At 40.3% G+C, this 19,928-nt stretch overlaps 1 protein-coding gene and 1 non-coding gene across 5 annotated transcripts in view; one reads left to right on the top strand and one right to left on the bottom strand.

Annotated features, from left to right (window-relative positions):
* THADA (THADA armadillo repeat containing) overlaps positions 1–19,928 on the bottom strand; it is a 359,204-nt gene that overhangs the window by 159,535 nt on the left and 179,741 nt on the right. For all 4 annotated transcript variants that reach the window (XM_032177807.2, XM_032177809.2, XM_058428959.1 and 1 more), the window contains one exon: positions 6,932–7,100. In XM_032177807.2, the coding sequence (XP_032033698.1) occupies positions 6,932–7,100 (169 nt within the window). The remainder of the gene's footprint in view (positions 1–6,931; positions 7,101–19,928) is intronic.
* On the top strand, positions 17,210–17,316 carry LOC116484345 (U6 spliceosomal RNA). Its single transcript, XR_004252522.1, has one exon. It is a non-coding gene; the product is annotated as a U6 spliceosomal RNA (small nuclear RNA).

Here is a 19,928-nt window from a genome sequence, read left to right as displayed (position 1 = left end):
TCTCACCAGTAGGATGGGAATAACACCTATCCTCCAGAAGAGGCTCTGTAGGAACTCAGTGACTGGTACATCACACACACACACATACATCTCACACACACACACACACACACACACACACTCTCTCTCTCACTGAAAAAAAATACATATTTTTCCTCTTTTTGCTATTAATTCCCCTACTCTGATCCTGAACAGTTACAAACACCTGAGGACACATCAACTGGCAAATCTCTAAGTTCCACACGCCCCTGACTGATACTCTGAGTTCTGAGCACTTCAAAACAGCAGTACATTGCTTGGGGAACAACCACACAGTGCAGTACAGTCAATGCTCCAGAACCTGGCAGCTGAGAGCTGTCTCCAACACCCAGAAAAAGCTCCCTAAGTAACAGACACCAAATAAAAGCTTTTGGATGTTTATAAGGAAGGGATTAATTCATCTTCAAACGTAGCATTTTAATTAAAAACGACTTTTTTGGGCTTATATCCAGAAAGGAATATATTGCCAAAAGGTAAGATTTAACAAGGTTTAGTCCTTTCTTTAGTGTTTTTTTAAGAGCCCAATGCTTCCCAATCCTTTTCACATCAAGGCACACATAGAAAGTAATCTTTCTTTGGCATTCTGGGATAAAACCGACGATGCTGCTCCCAGCTGCAGGTGACTGCCTAGAGCTCCAGCCCTGCCAGGCCACACTCAAGACTCCCTGAGAGCTGACGGAATCAATAAATGCCTTGGCACATCCATAGCCACGCCACTGGAGAAACTCTGCCTTAACCCTTCTTAGACTGGGGACCTTTCTAGCAACTTAGATTTTTCTCCTTTCACACTAACACAAGTCCTCAAAAAGAAAGAATAAATCTGGCCATCTGACAAGAGTGAGCATTTTCTTTAAATTATGACTCAATCAAGAAAAAAAAGCACACAGACCAGAAATCCATTTATAACTTACAACATCAGCATAGCTTCATGCTTTTGTTTTTGATTTCCCATTCTGAAATAATATTTTCGAGGCATAAAACAAACAACAATGGAGATGGCCAACATCTTAGGTCGCCAAATGGAATCTATCAAGAAATATTCCATTTCTGGACAGCTGGACCGTTTTATTTGTTTCACAATTTTGTAGTTTTAAGAAATATAAATGACATTAAAATTCTTAAAGCACTAAGATATTGACTCATATGGTTACATTTTTAAAAGATGGAAATAATTCTTTTATATTTAATCACAAGTTTTGATGTAACAGTAATATTAATAGAAATATATATACGTATCTTTTCTATAAATCTTCATTTGCTTCCTTAATTTAAGAAACTCCAGTAGAGTTGACATTTAAGGTTACCTCTATCACTGATTTTCTACTTGCTTCCACTGCTCCTGTCTGCAGAATAGAGTGAAGGACGGTTGGTTCCATCCCTGCTTCTTGCATAGTGATTCTTTCATACAACTAGCTGGCCGAACTAGCCTACCTTTACTTCTTTCTTTGTTTTCTGGTTTTCTTCCCATAAAGGTAATGCTAAAGTCTACTCCAATTTCGGTCTTCATGTGTCCCATCCAGCCCAACACTACTGTTCCCATCACGTAAAGATTCTGCCTCTACAGCAAACACTGTAGAGTATACTGGGGTGTTCCAGACTCAAGCAGAAATGGCCTCAGTTTCAGTCTCCTTTTATGGCTGATGCCCTGTCTGGCATTGTATCTTCTGTCTCCTCTTCATTCCTGTTACTCATATGATCCCTGGTCCCCAAGGGCTCACTTGGCTTCTAATCCACAGCTCTCTTTAAGTTTGCCTCACAGGCAAACTCCTTGTGTTTTCACCAGTGCCTAGAACACGGTAAGCAAGCTACAGGGTCTGCTGAATTAAATTCAGTCTCGACCACCTTCTCATGGTCCTATCAGTTCCTAGATCTAGGATCCATAACTCCTATGGTTACCCAAGTTTGAGAGGTTTTGTCAAACCCTTAAGGATGATAGAAGGTGGGGCAACTACGGACTTGGCTATAGCCTAGGTCCCAAGGGAGGATCTGTATTTCCAGATACAGATTTAGTAGCATTAAATGGAAGACCAAAGAGAAATGATGACAGAGAGAAGAGTGGAGAGGGGAGGGTACAATATACCTTTTACAAGTCGCAGCTTCCCTGGGTTTCACTGACTTCTTCTGTCTCAATAACACGAATAGATTTACTTTGTTTCCACTGTATCATAACATACCAAATTAGATTTAAGGAGAGCAACTGAGTGATAAAGTATATCTTTAGATGGATCCTTGGTTTATTTTCCTTAGCCATAAAAAGTTGTTATTCACATCAGAGGCAGCACATTCTAAAGAAAATAGGAACACAGGCTTTAGAGTTTAATATGTTATCTCAGCCGGGCGCGGTGGCTCACGCCTATAATCCCAACACTTTGGGAGGCCAAGGTGGGGGGGATCACTTGAGGTCAGGAGTTCAAGACCAGCCTGGCCAACATGGTGAAACCCAGTCTCTACTAAAAATACAAAAATTGGCCGAGCGTGGTGGCGGGCACCTATAATTCAAGCTACTCGGGAGGCTAAGGCAGGAGAATTGCTTAAACCCAGGAGACGGAGGTTGCAGTGAGCCGAGATGGCGCCAGTGCATTCCAGCCTAGGTGACAGAGAGAGACTCCATCTTAAAAAAAAAAAAAAAAAAGAAAAGAGCTAAATTAAGAGGAACAGATCACCTTTTATTTGTACATAACAACAACAACAAAAGACCCAAAATAGACAAGAAATGAAAAAACTGAAATTCAAACTCTTATTTCAAATTGTATACATTTTCCTATGAATCATCCAAAATGTGAGTTAAGTACCCAAGAATCAGAATAAACCCTTCCTCATGATTGGTGGCCAAGCTCCTCCTCAATATAAGATTTTCTGAACTCCAATATGATTTCTTGAGAGTGATAAGTAACCTAGTAATAATGTTAAGTCCCCAACATGAAGAGTTTTGGCAACAAAAGACAGAGCAGCCCTGCTAGTGATGTTCCCAAATGAGGTAATGTCCATGGCTCTTATCTAGCCTTTATTGAGATTTAATGTCATTTATCCCTGGCTCTCATGAATCTGCTGCATAAACTCACCTTTTCTAATGTGTGTTACTTATAACCATCTCAACACAGCAATTATGAACCTCTGGTTTTTAAAACGATTAAGAAATGAATCCCACATGTTCTTTTTTGCATGTGCTATAATTTGAGTCTTTCTTCCATAGTCCCAGAAAATTCAGAGATCAGCACATTTCTTGTTTTCAAGGTATACTATAGAAATACTCTGAGATTTGATATATTTATGTAAACATTTTCAAAGCAGTCAAAATGTATAATTCAAGAAAATGTTCTGTGAAAGAATTTGTTTTCTGATTACGAAATGATTTCCTGCTTTTGAAAAAAATAACAACTTTATATTTACTTAGCTGGCTCTGGAGGTCCCATGGAGATGATCATTCCTCTCAATCCCTAACACCTCTTTCCCAGATGCAGGCTTTTTAATGATTTCAAAGGTAGCTTTATGTGGAGAGGAATCTATAAGCTGTAGAAAGGAAAAAGAAAAAGAGCCCTTCCCAACTCAACCCCTTATGCTTTCCCCATAAAGAACCACAGAATGGACAGAACTAGGACAACACAGGTGTGACACTCAAATGGACATGCCAGAAAGACTTTCCACATCCCTTTGACTTCTTTTTCTCAACCAGGGTAAACCAACCTTGATAAAAGTAGGAATCTGTCTGACAAACATGAATATGATACCCAACACCCATATTTGCTGGCTTTTATTCAGCAAGCCCTTCATCTCATCAACACTTAGGAACAAGAGCAACAGCCACAACAACCCCAGAGTTCTAGGGTTTTAACCTTTCCACAGGATTTCACATTTTATCTAGCAGAAGTAGTAAACTTGAGACTATCAAAAGCAGCCCAGAGACAGAGCAAAAGACCATGTTTTGTTGCTGGGCAGACTGGTGAAACCCAGCCAGACCTGCCAGTAGCGCGTGTGGGAAACAAGGCTGGGAGGCTCATTTGCACAACTGGCGAGAGAGACCAAGAAGCAACTCCAACCAAACTACTTGGACAAAGTTCAGCCAAGAGTGGATCTTCAGTAAAGAAAATTTGATAGCTGACCCCTTGACAAGCTAGGCCTTCCTTCTAACTCAGATACAGTCCACATTTTGAAAAGGCTGTTCCATATTCCTCATCATTCCAGCCCTGCTCTTTTGAAGAAGCAGCAGAGTCTGACACAATCAAGAGATGTAAATTTTGAGGCAGAGCAAATGATCATTTTTGGGCCACAATGGTCCATCTTTACGACCAAGACAATAACCCCTGTCCCTCTCCTCATCACAGGGATGTAGTGGGAACTCAAGGGAGATGAGTGCTCAAGAGTTTATATTAAAGAAACCACCTAAGACCCATAATGTATGTAACACAGACTAGATGATCTCAAACTGCAGTCTGGGGCTGTGCAATCTTTTCAAGAGGTCCACAAGACAAATTATTTTCAAGTGATGCCAAGAAAATAGTTTCCTCTTTTACTCTCATTCTCTCATGAGTGTACAGTGGAGTTTGCCAGAGGCTACAAGGTGTGTGATGATATCATTATTTTGATGACTAATGCAATATGTGCTTGTAAGTCCTCGTGTTTTAATATTTTCTCAAGTTTACTTTTTTTTTTTTTTTTTGAGACAGTCTCACTCTGCCGCCCAGGCTGGAGGGCAGTGGCATGATCTCGGCTTGCTGCAACCTCTGCCTCTGGGGTTCGAGCAATTCTAGTGCCTCAGCCTTCCAAGTTGAGTAGCTGGGACTACAGGCATGCACCACCACACACAGTTAATTTATGTATTTTTAGTGGAGATGGGGTTTCGCCATGTTGGCCAGGCTGGTCTTGAACTCCTGGCCTCAAGTGATCTGTCCAGCTCAGCCTCCCAAAGTGCTGGGATTGTAGACATGAGCCCCCACACCAGCCTGTCTCAAGTTTACTTTCTAATTGAATATTGATAGACAAAACTCTCTGGGAGCCGCAACCCCTTTTAAGAGTGTAAAGAGGTCCTGAGACAAATTTGAAAACTGCCAACCTAGAACTTCAGTCCCACCCAAATCAGCAGTTCCCACTCGGGGGCTACCTTCTCACCCACTGGGAGACTTTATGTTGCTCTCTTTGCATGGGAGACTCCTTCCCTTTCTTTACTTGGCTAACTTCTTCAGTCTCTGCTTAGATGTCACTTCCTCTGGGACATTTTCCCTGATTTCCCAGACAAGTCTGGTGGCCCTGCTATGTGTTCAGCCAGCACTTAGCACACTACATTGTGACTGCCTATTTTCTGGTCCTTTTTTGTCCTTGGCTCCTTCAAGGCAAAAACTGACTTAGTTGCAATTGCAACTGTGACACAGTGGTATGTAGTAGGCATTCGGTAAATATTTGTTGAATATAGAAAACAACCAAGGAACGGCCAGGCACAGTGACTCATGTCCATAATCCCAGCACTTTGGGAGGCCGAGGTGGGTGGATCACTTGAGGTCAGGAGTTCGAGACCAGCTTGGCCAACATGGTGAAACCCCATCTCTACTAAAAATACAAAAATTAGCGACTGTGGGGACACGGGGGTGGGGAGGGTGCAGGCTGCTTGTAATCCCAGCTTCTCAGGAGGCTGAGGCACGAGAATGGCTTGAACCTAGGAGGCAGAGTTTGCAGTGAGCCGAGACTGCACCACTGCATTCCTGCCTGGGCAACAGAGTAAGACTCTGTCTCAAAAAAAAAAAAAAAAAAAAAAAAAAGAAAAAGAAAAAGAAAAAGATAGTTCTATCTTGCATTCTTATTACCTAGGGGGAATTAGTTATGAAATAATTAGTTTTCATTATAGTATAGGTTTATTAAAATTAATGATAATAATAACAATAATGACTATCTATAGATCTTGTGGTGTACTAGGCACTATTCTAAGCATGTTGTATGTATTAATTCCCTTAGTGTTCACAAAGTCCCTATAAGGTATATGCTACTATTATCCTTATTTCAAAAATGAAGACATGGATGTATAAGTAATGAGGGGTAGATCTGAGATTCACACCCAGGCAGTCTGGCTCCAGTTTCACCTTTTTAATCACTCCACACACTGCCTGCCATGTCAGCAGTGTCAATCTCAGGCTTATAACATGTATTGAGATCTCAAGGCCATCTCTCAACTCTGTTCATAGACCAGGAACACGACCTGACATTTATTTTCCACCCCAAACCCCATGCCTGTATGAGCACTATAGCAGCCATTTGAACAGAAGACCTCACCAATACTACCCCCTCAAGTTAGGGTTGAAATAGGGCAGTTTCAGTAAAAAGTCTCTTTCTCATTTATTTTTTGTATGTTATTCTTTTCTAGAAGAAATGTTAGGTTAAAAACAACAAACTTGTACATTTATTCAAAGTAGTACGTTTTTTTGGTAGCACAGAGAAAACAGGAAAGGTTCAATACTTCCATGTACTAAGGTGCTGTGCCACAGGGCAAACTCTCCCTGATGTGTATAACTCTTCCTGTGCCTCTCAGGCTAACCTCTCTCAAGGAATGCTTTCAGTTTCACTCGGAATAGGTAGTAGCCCAGAATGTTTTGCAGGCATACTTGATGGCAAAGACAAAGTTTTATCTGGTTCAGAGAAGTGAGGCCAAGTGGGAGAAAGTATACTGTAGAAAACACAGGATGTATTGCAAAAGATAATCTGAGAGAATCACAATGTAACACTGTAGTGATATTTGGGATGAAAAAAGTATAACTAGGAGATACCTGATCTTTCGGAAGTAGAAAAAAAAGTTCTACAGATAAAGTTAAGAGGCTGTGAATCAAATCTTCACCAGCTAACAGTACATAAGAAACCAAAGTTCATCTTATGGTGTTCGAAAGAAGTCACACAAAGCAACTTTACTTACCTGGAGAAGTGTCCCATGAATGTGGTTTTGCCGGAAACACTGGTCAGTGCAGCTGGGGAGTGTGGCCAACAGAGTTCGAATGGTATTAGGAATGTGATCTATCATAACAAATGGGACCAAGGCACGAGCTGCCATTTCACGGGAGTGGTAGACAGGTGAGTGACCACACCTGGGGAGAAATAAAAACACAAGACCATTCAACAGTCATCTCCACATCTGTGTCTTTGTGTATACTTACATTCTATCTAGCATGGCCTGGAACATCCAGGGGTTAGTGGGGGACAGGAGCTGCTCCTTATCCCAAATGATGTTTTGTATCTGCATTAGTTCTACAGGTGACTTTGTTTTGGTTAAAAACATCGTTAGCATCTATAATTCTTTATCATGGAGATTAAATGTAGACAGGCTTGGGAATAAGACAATAAACAGGTAGTAGCAAAAAACAACTTACTTGTTAACTATTTATTGGGTATTTATGATAAGCAAAAGCACCATGATAAGTGCCATAAAAAAATAAGACAGTCACCATTGTCTTTGAGGAGCCCATACTTCGGCCAGAGGAAAAGTACATTTGAAAAAATGACCAAAAGTACGAGACAGTATAGGAAAAGTGAGACGCAAGTGACCTTGACATTATGACTATAGAAAATCAGAAGAAGGATGGAACTTGGGAAAGCAAGCATGATTCAAGTAGGCCAAGAAAGATCTGAAGTCATTTCAACCAGGGGCAAAGTGGTATAAAGCAAGGCTAAAAATACTCAAGGTATAGGTAGATGTGTTTGAATAACGCAGAGGTGTATGAATAACAGTAAAAGTTAAGGCTGAGAAGTGGGTCAGGCCATACTGGGGAGTTCCACGAATAGCATAGTACATGGTCTGAACTTACTGTTAAGAGAACAAGAGATGGACCTTCAAATCACCAAATCCTTGCCTCTGGGCTGACTCATACCCAAAGAGCTGGAATAAAAGCCAGTTCTTAAATAGTGAAAGTCCTGGACAAGAGTTATTTTGAGATTCTAGAAAGGTCATTGTAAAGGCAGGTCATCTAAAGGCCTCTCAACTTCATAAACACTCAGAAACTGAAAGGCTATAACCATTTTGTTTAAACTGTGCACTTTAAAGCCTTCACAGATAGGAGATTGATTGATTGAGAGGAAAGTCCAATATGCTAAGTACCAGCTTAACTAAGTTCTTGACTAGAACGCTCAAGACTTCACGATTTTTCATCCAATTAAAAAAGTAACTCAACTTACAGAAATATCTTAGATTACAAGAATAGGGAAGGTCAGAAGATGGTAGACTCTGCAGGGGAAAAGAGATGGCCTCTTGACTTTTTTCAAAACTAACCTGTGTTCACGAAGGAATTACTTGGTAAGAATTGGGCCATTAGGGCTACATGGCCATGTTGGCTCAGTAAGTAGAGGGATAGGGCCCTACAATAGCAATGTTTCTAACACCCTAGAGATTATCACCAATGTTTATTCTAATATGCCAACAGAAATACAGATACAATTTCTGTACAAATAGAATAGGCTGAGCAGAATTTCATCATGGTGTTGGGGGAGGCAGGGGAAGAGGAGAAAGAAGTATGGGGTATTTAAAAAAAAAAAGTGTCATTTTCCCCCCAAGACAGTTAGGTCTGTTGGGTAGGTCCAGCAGCACATAGTTTCAGGGTGCAGAAGAGGTCACTTCACATTATCTGTGGGAAAACAGAGAGCTATGGTTACAGTAGGTAGCTGGACAGTTCCCACAACTCATCCATTTTCTCACTTATTCTTTTTAAGTGATTAAATGTTTAATCTGTAATTGGCAAATGCAGAAAAATGTTTGCTTTGGCCTATAGGAAATGGTGACGGTGGGGGTCAGGGAGAAACTTCATTTGACCAAAAAACAAAAAAACAAAAAACAACTCTGAAAATGTTTTGAGATTTAATTAGCAAATGACTTCACTTAGTAAGGCAGTCATTTGTTGGAAGCTTCCCCTTCTGTCTGTCCCCCACCTCTCCAACACACACACTTTGTGTTACAGTGTGTTTTATGTTACCAAAAGGGCTCTTGTATATAAATGTTTCTTTTCAAATACAAATAACTCTGACATGGTTACAGATGTTTAGTTTCCAATTAGCAGTGACTGTACACTAAAGAATGCCCCTCCTTTTGCTCCTGACTTTTGTAAATGATGATTTCCCAAAGGATTCTGGCATCCATACAAGAGGAAGAACGGAAAGCGGGAAAAGTGCCAGTATTTTCTGCTTTTGGATACCTTGTGTTAGGGTGGTTTCCAAATGCACACAACCAGGTTAAAAAGCAAAACAAAACTTCTCCTCAAAAAAGTAATGCAATTACCAAAAAAGAAGCCAATTCTTGAAGTAATATTTAATTAAGTAACATTCATTATAAAGCAATGGTTAAATACTCCATTGCAAATTCTTTAGATGGAAAGATCAAATCATAAACAAATTTTTAAATATATATATATATATAAACACTAAGAAAAAAATTTCTAGGTTACTGTTTTGTCACCTACTGGCGGCAGGGAGGGGGTCTGATGAGAACATTTAGAATCTAGTGGTTATGAGAATAGAAAATTAGAACACTTGGATTTTCATTCTGCTTTGGACACTGAGTTCACTGACACTGACTTGTCCAAGTCACAGTAACCTCTCTGAGTCTCAGTACAGTTGAGAATGGTGGCAATGCTTTCTACCTAGTGGTCTGATGTGATGTCTAAGAGAACACTCCAAGAAGGAAGGGCTTCAGAAATTCCAAGTTTTTACAGTGCACTGTGCCAGTGTCTAGTAATAGCATCAGTATACTCCAGAATTGCAGGCCTGTGAGTAGCCCCAATAAGATAATTAAGACCATGTGGTGAATTCTGTGCTGTTTTAAAAAGGTAAGACAACATGTTGATAATATGAAGGCAAAGAGGGTCTTTTTTTGGCCACCATTAAAAGTGATGAGGAAGAGTCTCAAGCCCTTCTGAAATAAATGGGATAGCCTCTGTCTCTCTAAGTCTCAGTTTCTTCCATAAAATAAAACAAATACACTTAAGGTCTCGAAGGTCATTTCTACTTTTAACATTCCTTGAAAATCAGTTCCTCTAATAGCCCTAAGCTGTGTTCTAGGCCTGAATACTAGGTCCTCCACAGAATCTGCAAGGTACACAGACACCAGTGTCTTAAAACCTCTAGCCCTTTCACTTCAATAAACCCTTCCCATGTTCATTTTAATCACTTATTTATTGACTGCCTAACATGTCCTCGACACTGTGTGACATGAGACGTGACACTTTTTTTTTTTGAGACAGAGTCTCGCTCTGTCACCCAGGCTGGAGTGCAGTGGCGTGATCTCGGCTCACTGCAAGCTCCACCTCCCAGGTTCACGCCATTCTCCTGCCTCAGCCTCCTGAGTAGCTGGGACTACAGGCGCCCGCCACCACGCCTGGCTAATTTTTTTTATTTGTAGTAGAGACGGCCTTTCACCGTGTTAGCCAGGATGGTCTCGATCTCCTGATCTTGTGATCTGCTCGCCTCGGCCTCCCAAAGTGTTGGGATTACAGGCATGAGCCACCATGGCCGGCCGAGACATGACACATTTTTAATAGGAATACTTGCATCCCATAATTGTACAGCACTTGACAGTTGATAAAACACCTGCACACCTGTGATCTCTTTACTATGCAACATCCCTGTAGACAAAAGGGCATTATAAACCTAAATTAACAGATGAAAAATAAAATGAAGCTCGGAAGGATTCAGTGAAAACTCTGAGGGCTAAATGTAAGCAATGCTCAGGGCAGACTGTGATCCAGAGCTCTCTGGCTACCCAACCTGTAGCTCACACCTGGAAATCAAGGGAGCATAAAAATGTCTCCTAGCTAACAACAACACAAACTGTAATTTACACATATGTGGAAAATTTCTAAATGAGTGGTTTTTTTTAAAAAAAAAAAAATTTTAAGGATCATGAAAATATTTCAGAAACTAATGTAAACTATGGACTCTCTCACAAGAGGAATATATTTATGAACATATACACACAATTTCCCATACAGTTTCACTCTTGACACACATCCAAAACCCTTGTTGGGGGAGTTTCCCAGACCCAGGTGGAGAACCTCCTGCTGCTCCTTTGCATACATCAATGACCACACGATGTGGCTGTCAGGTTTGTGCTCTGCTGCATGTGACACAGCAGTGGAGAAGAACACTGCTCACAGGGAACCACCAGCTTAGAGGCGATATACAGCCTGCTCATCACCAATCAGTGGTACCCATGCAGACATTCACAGCTGAAGAGTGGCACAGAAAAGTGAAGTGGGAGGCAGAGCTGAGACAACTTTCTGGAACAGATGAAGGACCTGCAAATGAGGGCGAAATACACACTTGGACTTAACACTTGAGGAACCAAGAAGAGTTCAGAGTGCACTATTCTCAGCAAAAAAAGGACCATTCTGCTGAGATCATGCTGACTTCACCACCCTTAACAGAGTGGGGGCTAAGCTTTTTCTAAGTGTTTTCCTCTCTTATCTACCCTCACAATCTGTTCTTTTTTTCTGAAAGGTTTCAAAGGTAAGTGGCTATACATCACCAAAACTGTCTCTGCCCACACACATCTGTAGGGACATCTACTGAGTACGTAGCACAGCACACGCTTAGTCAGGTACCAGAGAATCGGACAGAAAACCACTGCCTAGGCCACAAGGAACCTACAGTCTAGTGTGGAAGACAGAAGAACCAGCCAATGATTCTCAGGCCATGAGAAGTAAACACAAGCTGCTGCTGCTGTGTAAGTGTGACACCTGTGTGTGGGAGTACTAGTCTAGGTGATCATGCCCAGCTCTGCCTAAGTGGGGAGAGGCGGGGAGAGGCAGAGAACGCTTGGGTTTGGCAAGAAAGAAGTCCTTTCCCAGGCCTGTGCCTTTCCCTGTGTGAACCCAAACTGCCCCTCAGGGCACCCAGACAAAAGGAAGGGAACTGAGATTAAGTCACTAGTATGTGCCAGGACTGGCTATGTGCTTTTGATACACTATTTTAATTATTTCATTAATCTTCATTCCAAGGTCAGTGTCATTATCCCTATTTTAAGATGAACAGAGTGAGGTTTCCCAGCACACTTTGGGTCATAAAACTAGCATAAAGCCTGTATTTTAATTAGGGTCGGTCTACCTACAAAATTCGGTCTTTCTAAGACTTTACAACGCAGTTGCCTCAAAATCCCCAGAGCCTTGGAAAAGCGAAAGTTTCCAAACATTCAACCTAATCACACTGAGGTATGAACAACTTAGAGAACCAACCAGTCTCTCATTTGTAGACCATGAAGCAGAACAACAAAGATGATGCTGATAATAGCTAACATTTCCTGAGCACTTATTAAAGACCAGGCTCTATATGTGGTACCTCATTTAAATCTGACAAGCCAGAGTGGCTGAGAGAAACTTTGTAGGCAATGTGGGGGAGGTATTTTTGAACTGAGGGAACTTTAAGGCTCAGTAGCATTGCGCGAGTCCCTGTATGTCACAGGAACCAGAGGCTTCAAAGTCTCCAAATGGCTTCAGGATCCAGCCAATATCCCCTTCCATCCTACCTCATTAACAAAATTAACATTCCTCCAGTTCCTCCCCATTTCCCGGCCCTCCTCCAGCCCTGATTCTTATGTTTCAGGTGAGGCTATACCACCTACAAAACAGAGGCCCCAAACTTCTGTCGATGATGAAAAGGACCATCCACTTGCTCTAGATGCCCCTACTTAACCAAGCAGTTAGCATCTTCGGAGCTGGGATGAGTTCAAAAAAGCTATGTCTGACCCTGACCCCACCCCCTCAACACACCCCCTAAAACCTCTCACTAAAGTTACTCAAGAATGCCAGCCATGCCATTATGGTCTGTTTGTCCTACAGCACAGCTGTCAGCTCTTGGGAAATGGTCATCTACTGACAACGCAAAGTTGAGACAACCCTATTTAACAGGCCATCTCTAAAGGCTGGGTGAGACACAGCAGGCTGAAGCTCTGGATTATACTACCTTCAAAAAATCTTTTTTCTATATATGTTTTGGCAAGCCAACTAGTGCCTTTGCACATTCCAGTTCCTTCTCACTAGAGTAATGTCCTTTTACTCTTGTACTTTTACTCCTGTATTCTTGTAATGAAGAGGGGAACTCCTCTTCATCTTCTGAACTATGCTAAGGTATTATATTTTTGTTTAGAGACAGGGTCTCGCTCTGTCACTCAGGCTGGAGTTCAGTGGCGAGATCATAGCTCACTGCAGCCTTGAATTCCTGGGCTCCAGTGACCTCCCACCTCAGCCTCCTGAGTGGCTGGGATTACAGTCGTGAGCCACCAACCAGGCCTAGCTAATTTTCTTTTTCTTTTCTTTTTCTTTTTTTTTTTTTAAAGTAGAGACAGGGTCTCATATACCTGGCCTCAAGTGCTCCTCCCACTCTGGCATCCCAGAGTGCTGGGATTATAAGCATGAGCCACCATGCCTAGCCTCTGCTAAGGTACTACCTTTTTTGTGAAACTTTACTGTACCTCCTGTGATCAGAATCAATCACTTCCTTCCCTCTACCTACTGCAATTGCATTTACCTCTGCCATAGCAGCCAATGCATCTCACTTACCTTCCCCACAGTAGCTCTCAGGCATCATCATGTCTGCTAGACTGAAATGACATTGAGAACAGAAACAGGGTCTTCATAGTTCTTTACCACACAGCACATAGGACAGGGACTTAAGAACATGCTCTGGAATCCAGCAGACCTAAGTTTACATCTGAGTTCTGACACTTACTAGTGTGTGACTTTAGATAAGTCAGTAAACCTAGGTTTGTACCTTCTATAAACAGGGAAAAGGAAGAGTGCTCATTTCATAGGGCTGTTGTGAAGTTTAAATGAAATAATGGCATGAAAATAAAATGCCTAGAAGACAGGCAGGTTGAATAATTTGAAAATAAAGCCTTTATACACATTTACAAATTGTTTTTCTCTAGTGTTCTTTGTCTCAACAACTGGCTGAGGAAACAGCCTGGCCTGTACCAAACAGGCCTACCCTCACAAAGGCCTACCCTCCTCCTTCCCCTCTAAATGACCTGGAAAGGAGAGGAGGCTTGAGCTTCTCTGGGGCCTATTCACTTGTTTATGTGAAGCCCATTGGCTTTATTCTCCAGGTCCAGGGCCCAAGTCTATTTTCTGTCAACTATACTGCTATTCTACCAAGATTTCTTTTTCCTTTTTATTCTGTGTGGTTCGTAGTTTCAAATCTTGCCTTCAGGAAAACATATATGTGTGGGTATGTGTGCATGCATAAAAGAGAGAAAACACACACACACACACACACACACACAGTTTGTATCCAGTGGGTTGGAAAAAGCAGATATTTCTGCATGTCCTGTAACTATTGAATATGTTTTTGTTATAAATGTGGCATTCCTGAAGCCCTTTTCCACATTCTCAGGTGAGTTCAGTGATGGCCAAGGTTGCCAGATTCTCTACTTGTTCTTCCTATGCCAATATTCCATTCATCAAAGGATCTACCACCACCACCCAAACTAGTTGCTCCTTTTCCTGCAATTCAAACCACTAGCACATAAAAACTGCATTGACTGTAATTTTGCCCTCTGCATAGCTCAGGGATTTCTTTATTCAAATATATTTCTTGGAAGAGTAATGAGTTCGGGGCTTTTAAAGTTTCATTTTTAAAAATCTTTGGTTTGGGTAGTAAGGAGAAAATAAGAGCTGTAGACAGTAGCTAAGCTAAAAACTGCACATTTCCAGACACACAAAGTAACTTCACGTAGAATGTTTAAATACGTTATCTATCGGGCAGCTCAAAGGTCTTTGCAAATTAATTCTAAGCAACACATTAAACCCTTAAAAAAAATTATGAAGAAAGGCCAACAATAAGCCACAACAGAACATCTGAAACCTGTAGTGTGTGACCACTTGAGACAAGCCCAACCACAAAGTCTAAGCCTCAGAAAAGCATGCTTTTGAGGTCAACTTCACACTGCCTCCCAGTGGCCCAGGCTGACAGGCCACAGGCTATTAATTCCAGGCTGTGAAATGTCAGCTGCTGGGAGCTAGAAATCAGCCTCCATCATCTGGACATCCCTTCACTTGCCCCTGCAAGAAACAGGCACGGCACTCAGCAACCTGATGTGGCAGAAACACAGTCCCAGGTGCACGGGCTATGGCTACTTATTCATACCATCCCTTTCCGTGCTAGGAAATAAGGCAAGGAAATTTTCCAACAGGGAGGGGTGAAGGTATACAATGCGGTTGTTACTCTAAAAGCTCTCTAAACAATATGCTTTAATTGTTCAGAATTAGAAATATTCTTAAATAAATGAAAAGATGCACGATTTCTGAATGCTAATTTCTGGTTACTAGCTGATCAAAATGTAGAGATGAAGCATGAAAATTACATTTCATCTGAAATTTCATTTAAATTTCATCATTTTTTGAGAAAACAACAAATACAATTTGAAACTAAATTTTTCAGATTCCAACCAAATGTTTTAGACAGCTGGGAAGAAGATTCTCCTCAGGGGCACTGAAATGTGCTATACCTTAGCAATAATTCTTTCCTGACTCTGGGAAAAACATGGAAAAGACTTTATAGCAAAGTACATACAAAGACATTGGGAGCCCTAGAAAATAAAGGGAATCATCTTTCCTAAGCAAGTAAAAATAACCGCTAGCCTTAGTTTGAAATTTTGGCATAATCTTCCCTCCCAGCCTATCTGAGGGGTTTCTCTCTGACCCTGTACCAATGAGCCACACTCTGGTCTACTGTTCTCCTCATGCAACAGCTGGAAAAGCATTCCGGATCTACCCTCGGGGTTCTTGGGCTGGGATGAGCTGCGTGTAAGGCAGGAGCTGGGCTGCAGCATATGCAGACTGAATGAAAGGGCTGCACATTCCTCCCAATCCAAAACCCTTCACAGTGTTTCCGCTTGGGCTACACAAACAACCAAGAAATGAGCACATTCAGGCAGCCACTGACTCTTTAAAGGGGGCTGAACATAATAACACTTGGCCCCTCAGCATGTCTCCTTTCCTTGCAGACAGTGGATGGGTCTGAGAAATCAGTAACTGGCTTTCCTTTGGTGTTGACTGATCAAAGGCCAAGTTCTCAAAGTGATTTAATACAGTTGAAACTCACACCATTATCCTTTAGAGCAAGAGATTCCATATTTACAGTGATTGATTTTTCAGTTCACAAACACTGGAATGGGTAGTCATTTTAAGACACTACACAAAGGAATAGAGAGAATTTACCATCTTATTTTTTAAACCCTATTATATATAACCCTACTATATATAGATAGAAGGTTTAGAAAGGAATGCTTTTATTGCCATTAAAAAACTTTTTTTAGCTTTCAAATTTTCTAGAACCTATGATAGCTCTTTATTGTCACATTAAATACAAATTCTTATTCTAGTATTCAAAGTACTCTAATTCTAGTCCAAGGCTGACTGGACAAATCATAGGTGCTGAGTAAATTTTTCTTTGACCAATTTAACTTTTCAGGTGATTATCTCTGAAATGGTATTAAAATCTTAGACAATCTAAACATCCTGTGAGTCAAGGGAATGCTCAACATACACCTGTTACATTTATAAAAGATTCTGATATCCACGCTAAAAAGAAGAAAGGAAAAAAGGAAGTGAAGGTAGGAATATTTACTGAGAGCCTGCTAGATGCCAGGCAATGTGCTAGGTACTTTAAAATATTTTCTCTCATTTTTAGTACTCAGATAAACCCTTTAAAATAAAGTACATAATATTATATAAATATATGTGGGTTTTCACTCTAGATAGTCTAGTGGGAACATAAAAAGAATGATGAATTCCCAAATAAAATGTAACCACAACCAAATAAAATATCTTGTGCCAATTTTTTTGTTGTGATAATGAATGAGGTAACCTTTATAGGCAATTTATCCCACTAATTTCAATGGCTAGAACGCGTATTTGCAGGTCTCATACATAAGGAATTGGTAGTCTAAATACGTTTCCTACTGCTCTAACTAGTGCTAAACAAAACAAAGTCTAAAGCTTTATTCAATATTATCTTTAAGGAAGGCAAATTAGTCACCAGGACTTTGAAGCAAGTCATCCACCAAGTTGCAGCCATCAACCAACAGTTTATGAAGAACCCCACATCAGACTGCGACAGGTTCCACAAATGCTGTGGTAGTGTCTCCTGGTGTCCTCTCTCAGTACTGATCACCTCAGGTCAAATCACTTACAGTCATTCAAAGTATAGTATTGATTTTGTGCTTGCCTGGGCAGCACATATACTAAAATTGGAACGATACTGAGAAGATTAGGTGGGCCCCTGAGCAAAGTCTAGTATTTATTTAAAGACAAGTTTGAATTGCCCAAGAATAAAAATCTTCAACATTACTAATGACAAGAAAAGACACATACTTGTCAGCACATTGGCAGAATCTTCTTGAGCGTAGAAGAAATACACAGTCATCAGCTTTAAGTGACTTTTTTGGTGAAGTGAAACCTACTGTGAAGCAGAAGCACTTACACGGTTTCCTTCGTGTCTCTTACGCAAGGCTACTTTTAAGACATCCTAAAATTAAAATATGAGTATCTAACAATGTGGCCACAGCAAGTTACATAATGTCCTTTCACATCCTCATCTATAAAAGCTTATTAGAATAAATGATCTCCAAAGTCCCCTTCAAAAACAAAATTCAATCATGGACATTTAAACATTCCAGGCAGATAGCTATCTTTTTTATTTTACAATATCATTATGACCTCTATTGTTCCATTGCTTAATCTCATAATATTGATGCTAATAATAAAAGTTTTATGTCTAACACTAACCATACTCAATCTTTCTATAGTTGGAGCCAATTTTTTCTAGTTTGAGCCTCTATGGAGTTGGAGAACAAATGACCAGTGTTTTCTACACAGAGGAAAACCCTTCATTAACTCTACTGGAATCCTGTCATGAAAGCACCCTTTACTCGTCTGAGGGCTACAACCACTCCAACTCCTTTCATCATGTAGAACCTCTTCTCTAGAATCTCTTTAATTATTTTGCATCTACAGAGGGTTAAATGAATCTTCCCAATGCCATCAGCTAAAACAATGATTGGTGCTACTGCTGTATGAGAGAAATTTGAGTATTTCTTTTAATTTGATTGCTTTGCAGAAGACTGCAATTTGTTTTTGCTGAAGCTAATTAATGCCCCTGAATGACCCTCCTCATGTTTCACAGAGACACTTCAAGCTAAAACCAGAAAGAATGAATTTTTAAAAATAATAAAGTACAAGGAAAGTTTTGAAAAATTCCAAAAACTTGCTTTTTTTTTTGGCCTGAAAAAATGACACAAAAGAGCAACAGATACTGAGATATTAGCAACAGACTCATTCAAGGTATCTTTTCTCAAATGAAAATTGCAATTAGGTAAGTTGAGTCATATTTCAGCATGTCTACAGTAGCCCAAATAGACTACTGCCAGTCAGTTTTTAAATACTCGCTGAGAAAGTCTGACATCCTCCTTTGGTTATCCCAGTACCCATGTTTACACTGCCAGTCAAAAAAATACTTCCTTATATAGTATAATTATACTTTTTCTTGCTGTAATTTAATTTTGTTTTTCTGGTTCTACATGGCAGGGAAAGAAATAAATCTATGTCTAAAAGACTTGTATCCAAAATATATTCAGAATAATAAGAAAACAAAAGCAGGCATGATGGCTCGCACTTGTAATCCCAGCACTTTGGGAGACTGAGGCAGCAGGATTGCCTGGGGCCAGGAGTTCAAGACCAGCCTGGGCAAAATGAGACCCTGTCTCTACAAAAAATAAAAAAAAATAGCCAGACATGGTGGCATGTGCTTGTAGTCCTAGCTACTCAGGAGGCTGAGGTAGGAGGATTGCTTGAGCCTAGGAGGTTGAGGCTACAGTGAGTTGTGACTGTGCCACTGCACTCCAGCTAGGGTGTCAGATCAAGATCTCATCTCTTAAAAAAAAAAAAAAAGAGAGAGAGAGAGAAGAAAAGTAAGCAAACAACCTAACAGAAAAACTTGGTCAAAGCTTCAAACAGACACTTCAGCAAATTAGATACATGAATGCCAAATACATGTAAAGATGCCCAACATCCTTAGACATTAGTAAAGTTTAAATTAAAACCCCAGTGAAATACTACTATATACTCACTAGAAAGGCTAAAGTTAAAAAGACTCAGCATACCAAGTGTTGGCTAGGATATGGAACAATTAGAATTCTCATACTCTACTAGTGGGAATGTATAATCACTCTGGAAGACAATTTGGCAGTTTCTTAACAAGTTAAATATACACTCACCACTCAGCTCACCTGTTCAAGTCCTGTGTATTTACACTAGAGAAATGAAAGCCTAAGTCCAAAAAGAGACTCCTGCATGATTGTTCCTAGCAAGTTATTTGTTACTAGTTGATGGATACAACACAAATGTTGTTCAACAGCTGAGTACACAAACAAATTGCAGTATATCCATACAACCGAATACCGTTTGGCAATAAAAAGAAACAAGCTACGGATACACCTAACAACATGGCTGAATCTCAAAATAATTATACTGAGTGAAAAAGCCAGACGAAACAGAATGCATCCTGTATGAGTCTGTCTACTTAAAATGCTAGGAAATGCAAATTAATCTCTAGCGACAGAACATAAAACAATCATTGCCAGGAGGTGGGGGAGGGGAGGTTGGGTAAGGACTACAAAGGGTGATGGCTATGTTCCTTACCATGACAGTGATATGGGTATATAAAAATATCAAATTGTATACTTTAAACATGTGCAGTTTATTTTACATCAATTGTACCCCAATAAAGTTTTTAAAAGAATAATCTTTCATATACATTAGAAAAGTTGTTATACATTCTGTCTTGCTTTCTTAGCCTCCAGCTCCATCTCCAAAACATCTCAAGTCTTCTCTTCCTCAGACTAAACAAGCCCAGCTATTTCCTTTAAACTTTTACAACCA

Source organism: Hylobates moloch, unplaced genomic scaffold (genome assembly GCF_009828535.3).
Source record: "Hylobates moloch isolate HMO894 unplaced genomic scaffold, HMol_V3 SCAFFOLD_15, whole genome shotgun sequence".
Lineage (NCBI taxonomy): Eukaryota > Metazoa > Chordata > Mammalia > Primates > Hylobatidae > Hylobates > Hylobates moloch.
The sequence above is the reverse complement of the archived record's forward strand: the minus strand, read 5'-3'. Positions and strand labels throughout refer to the sequence as shown.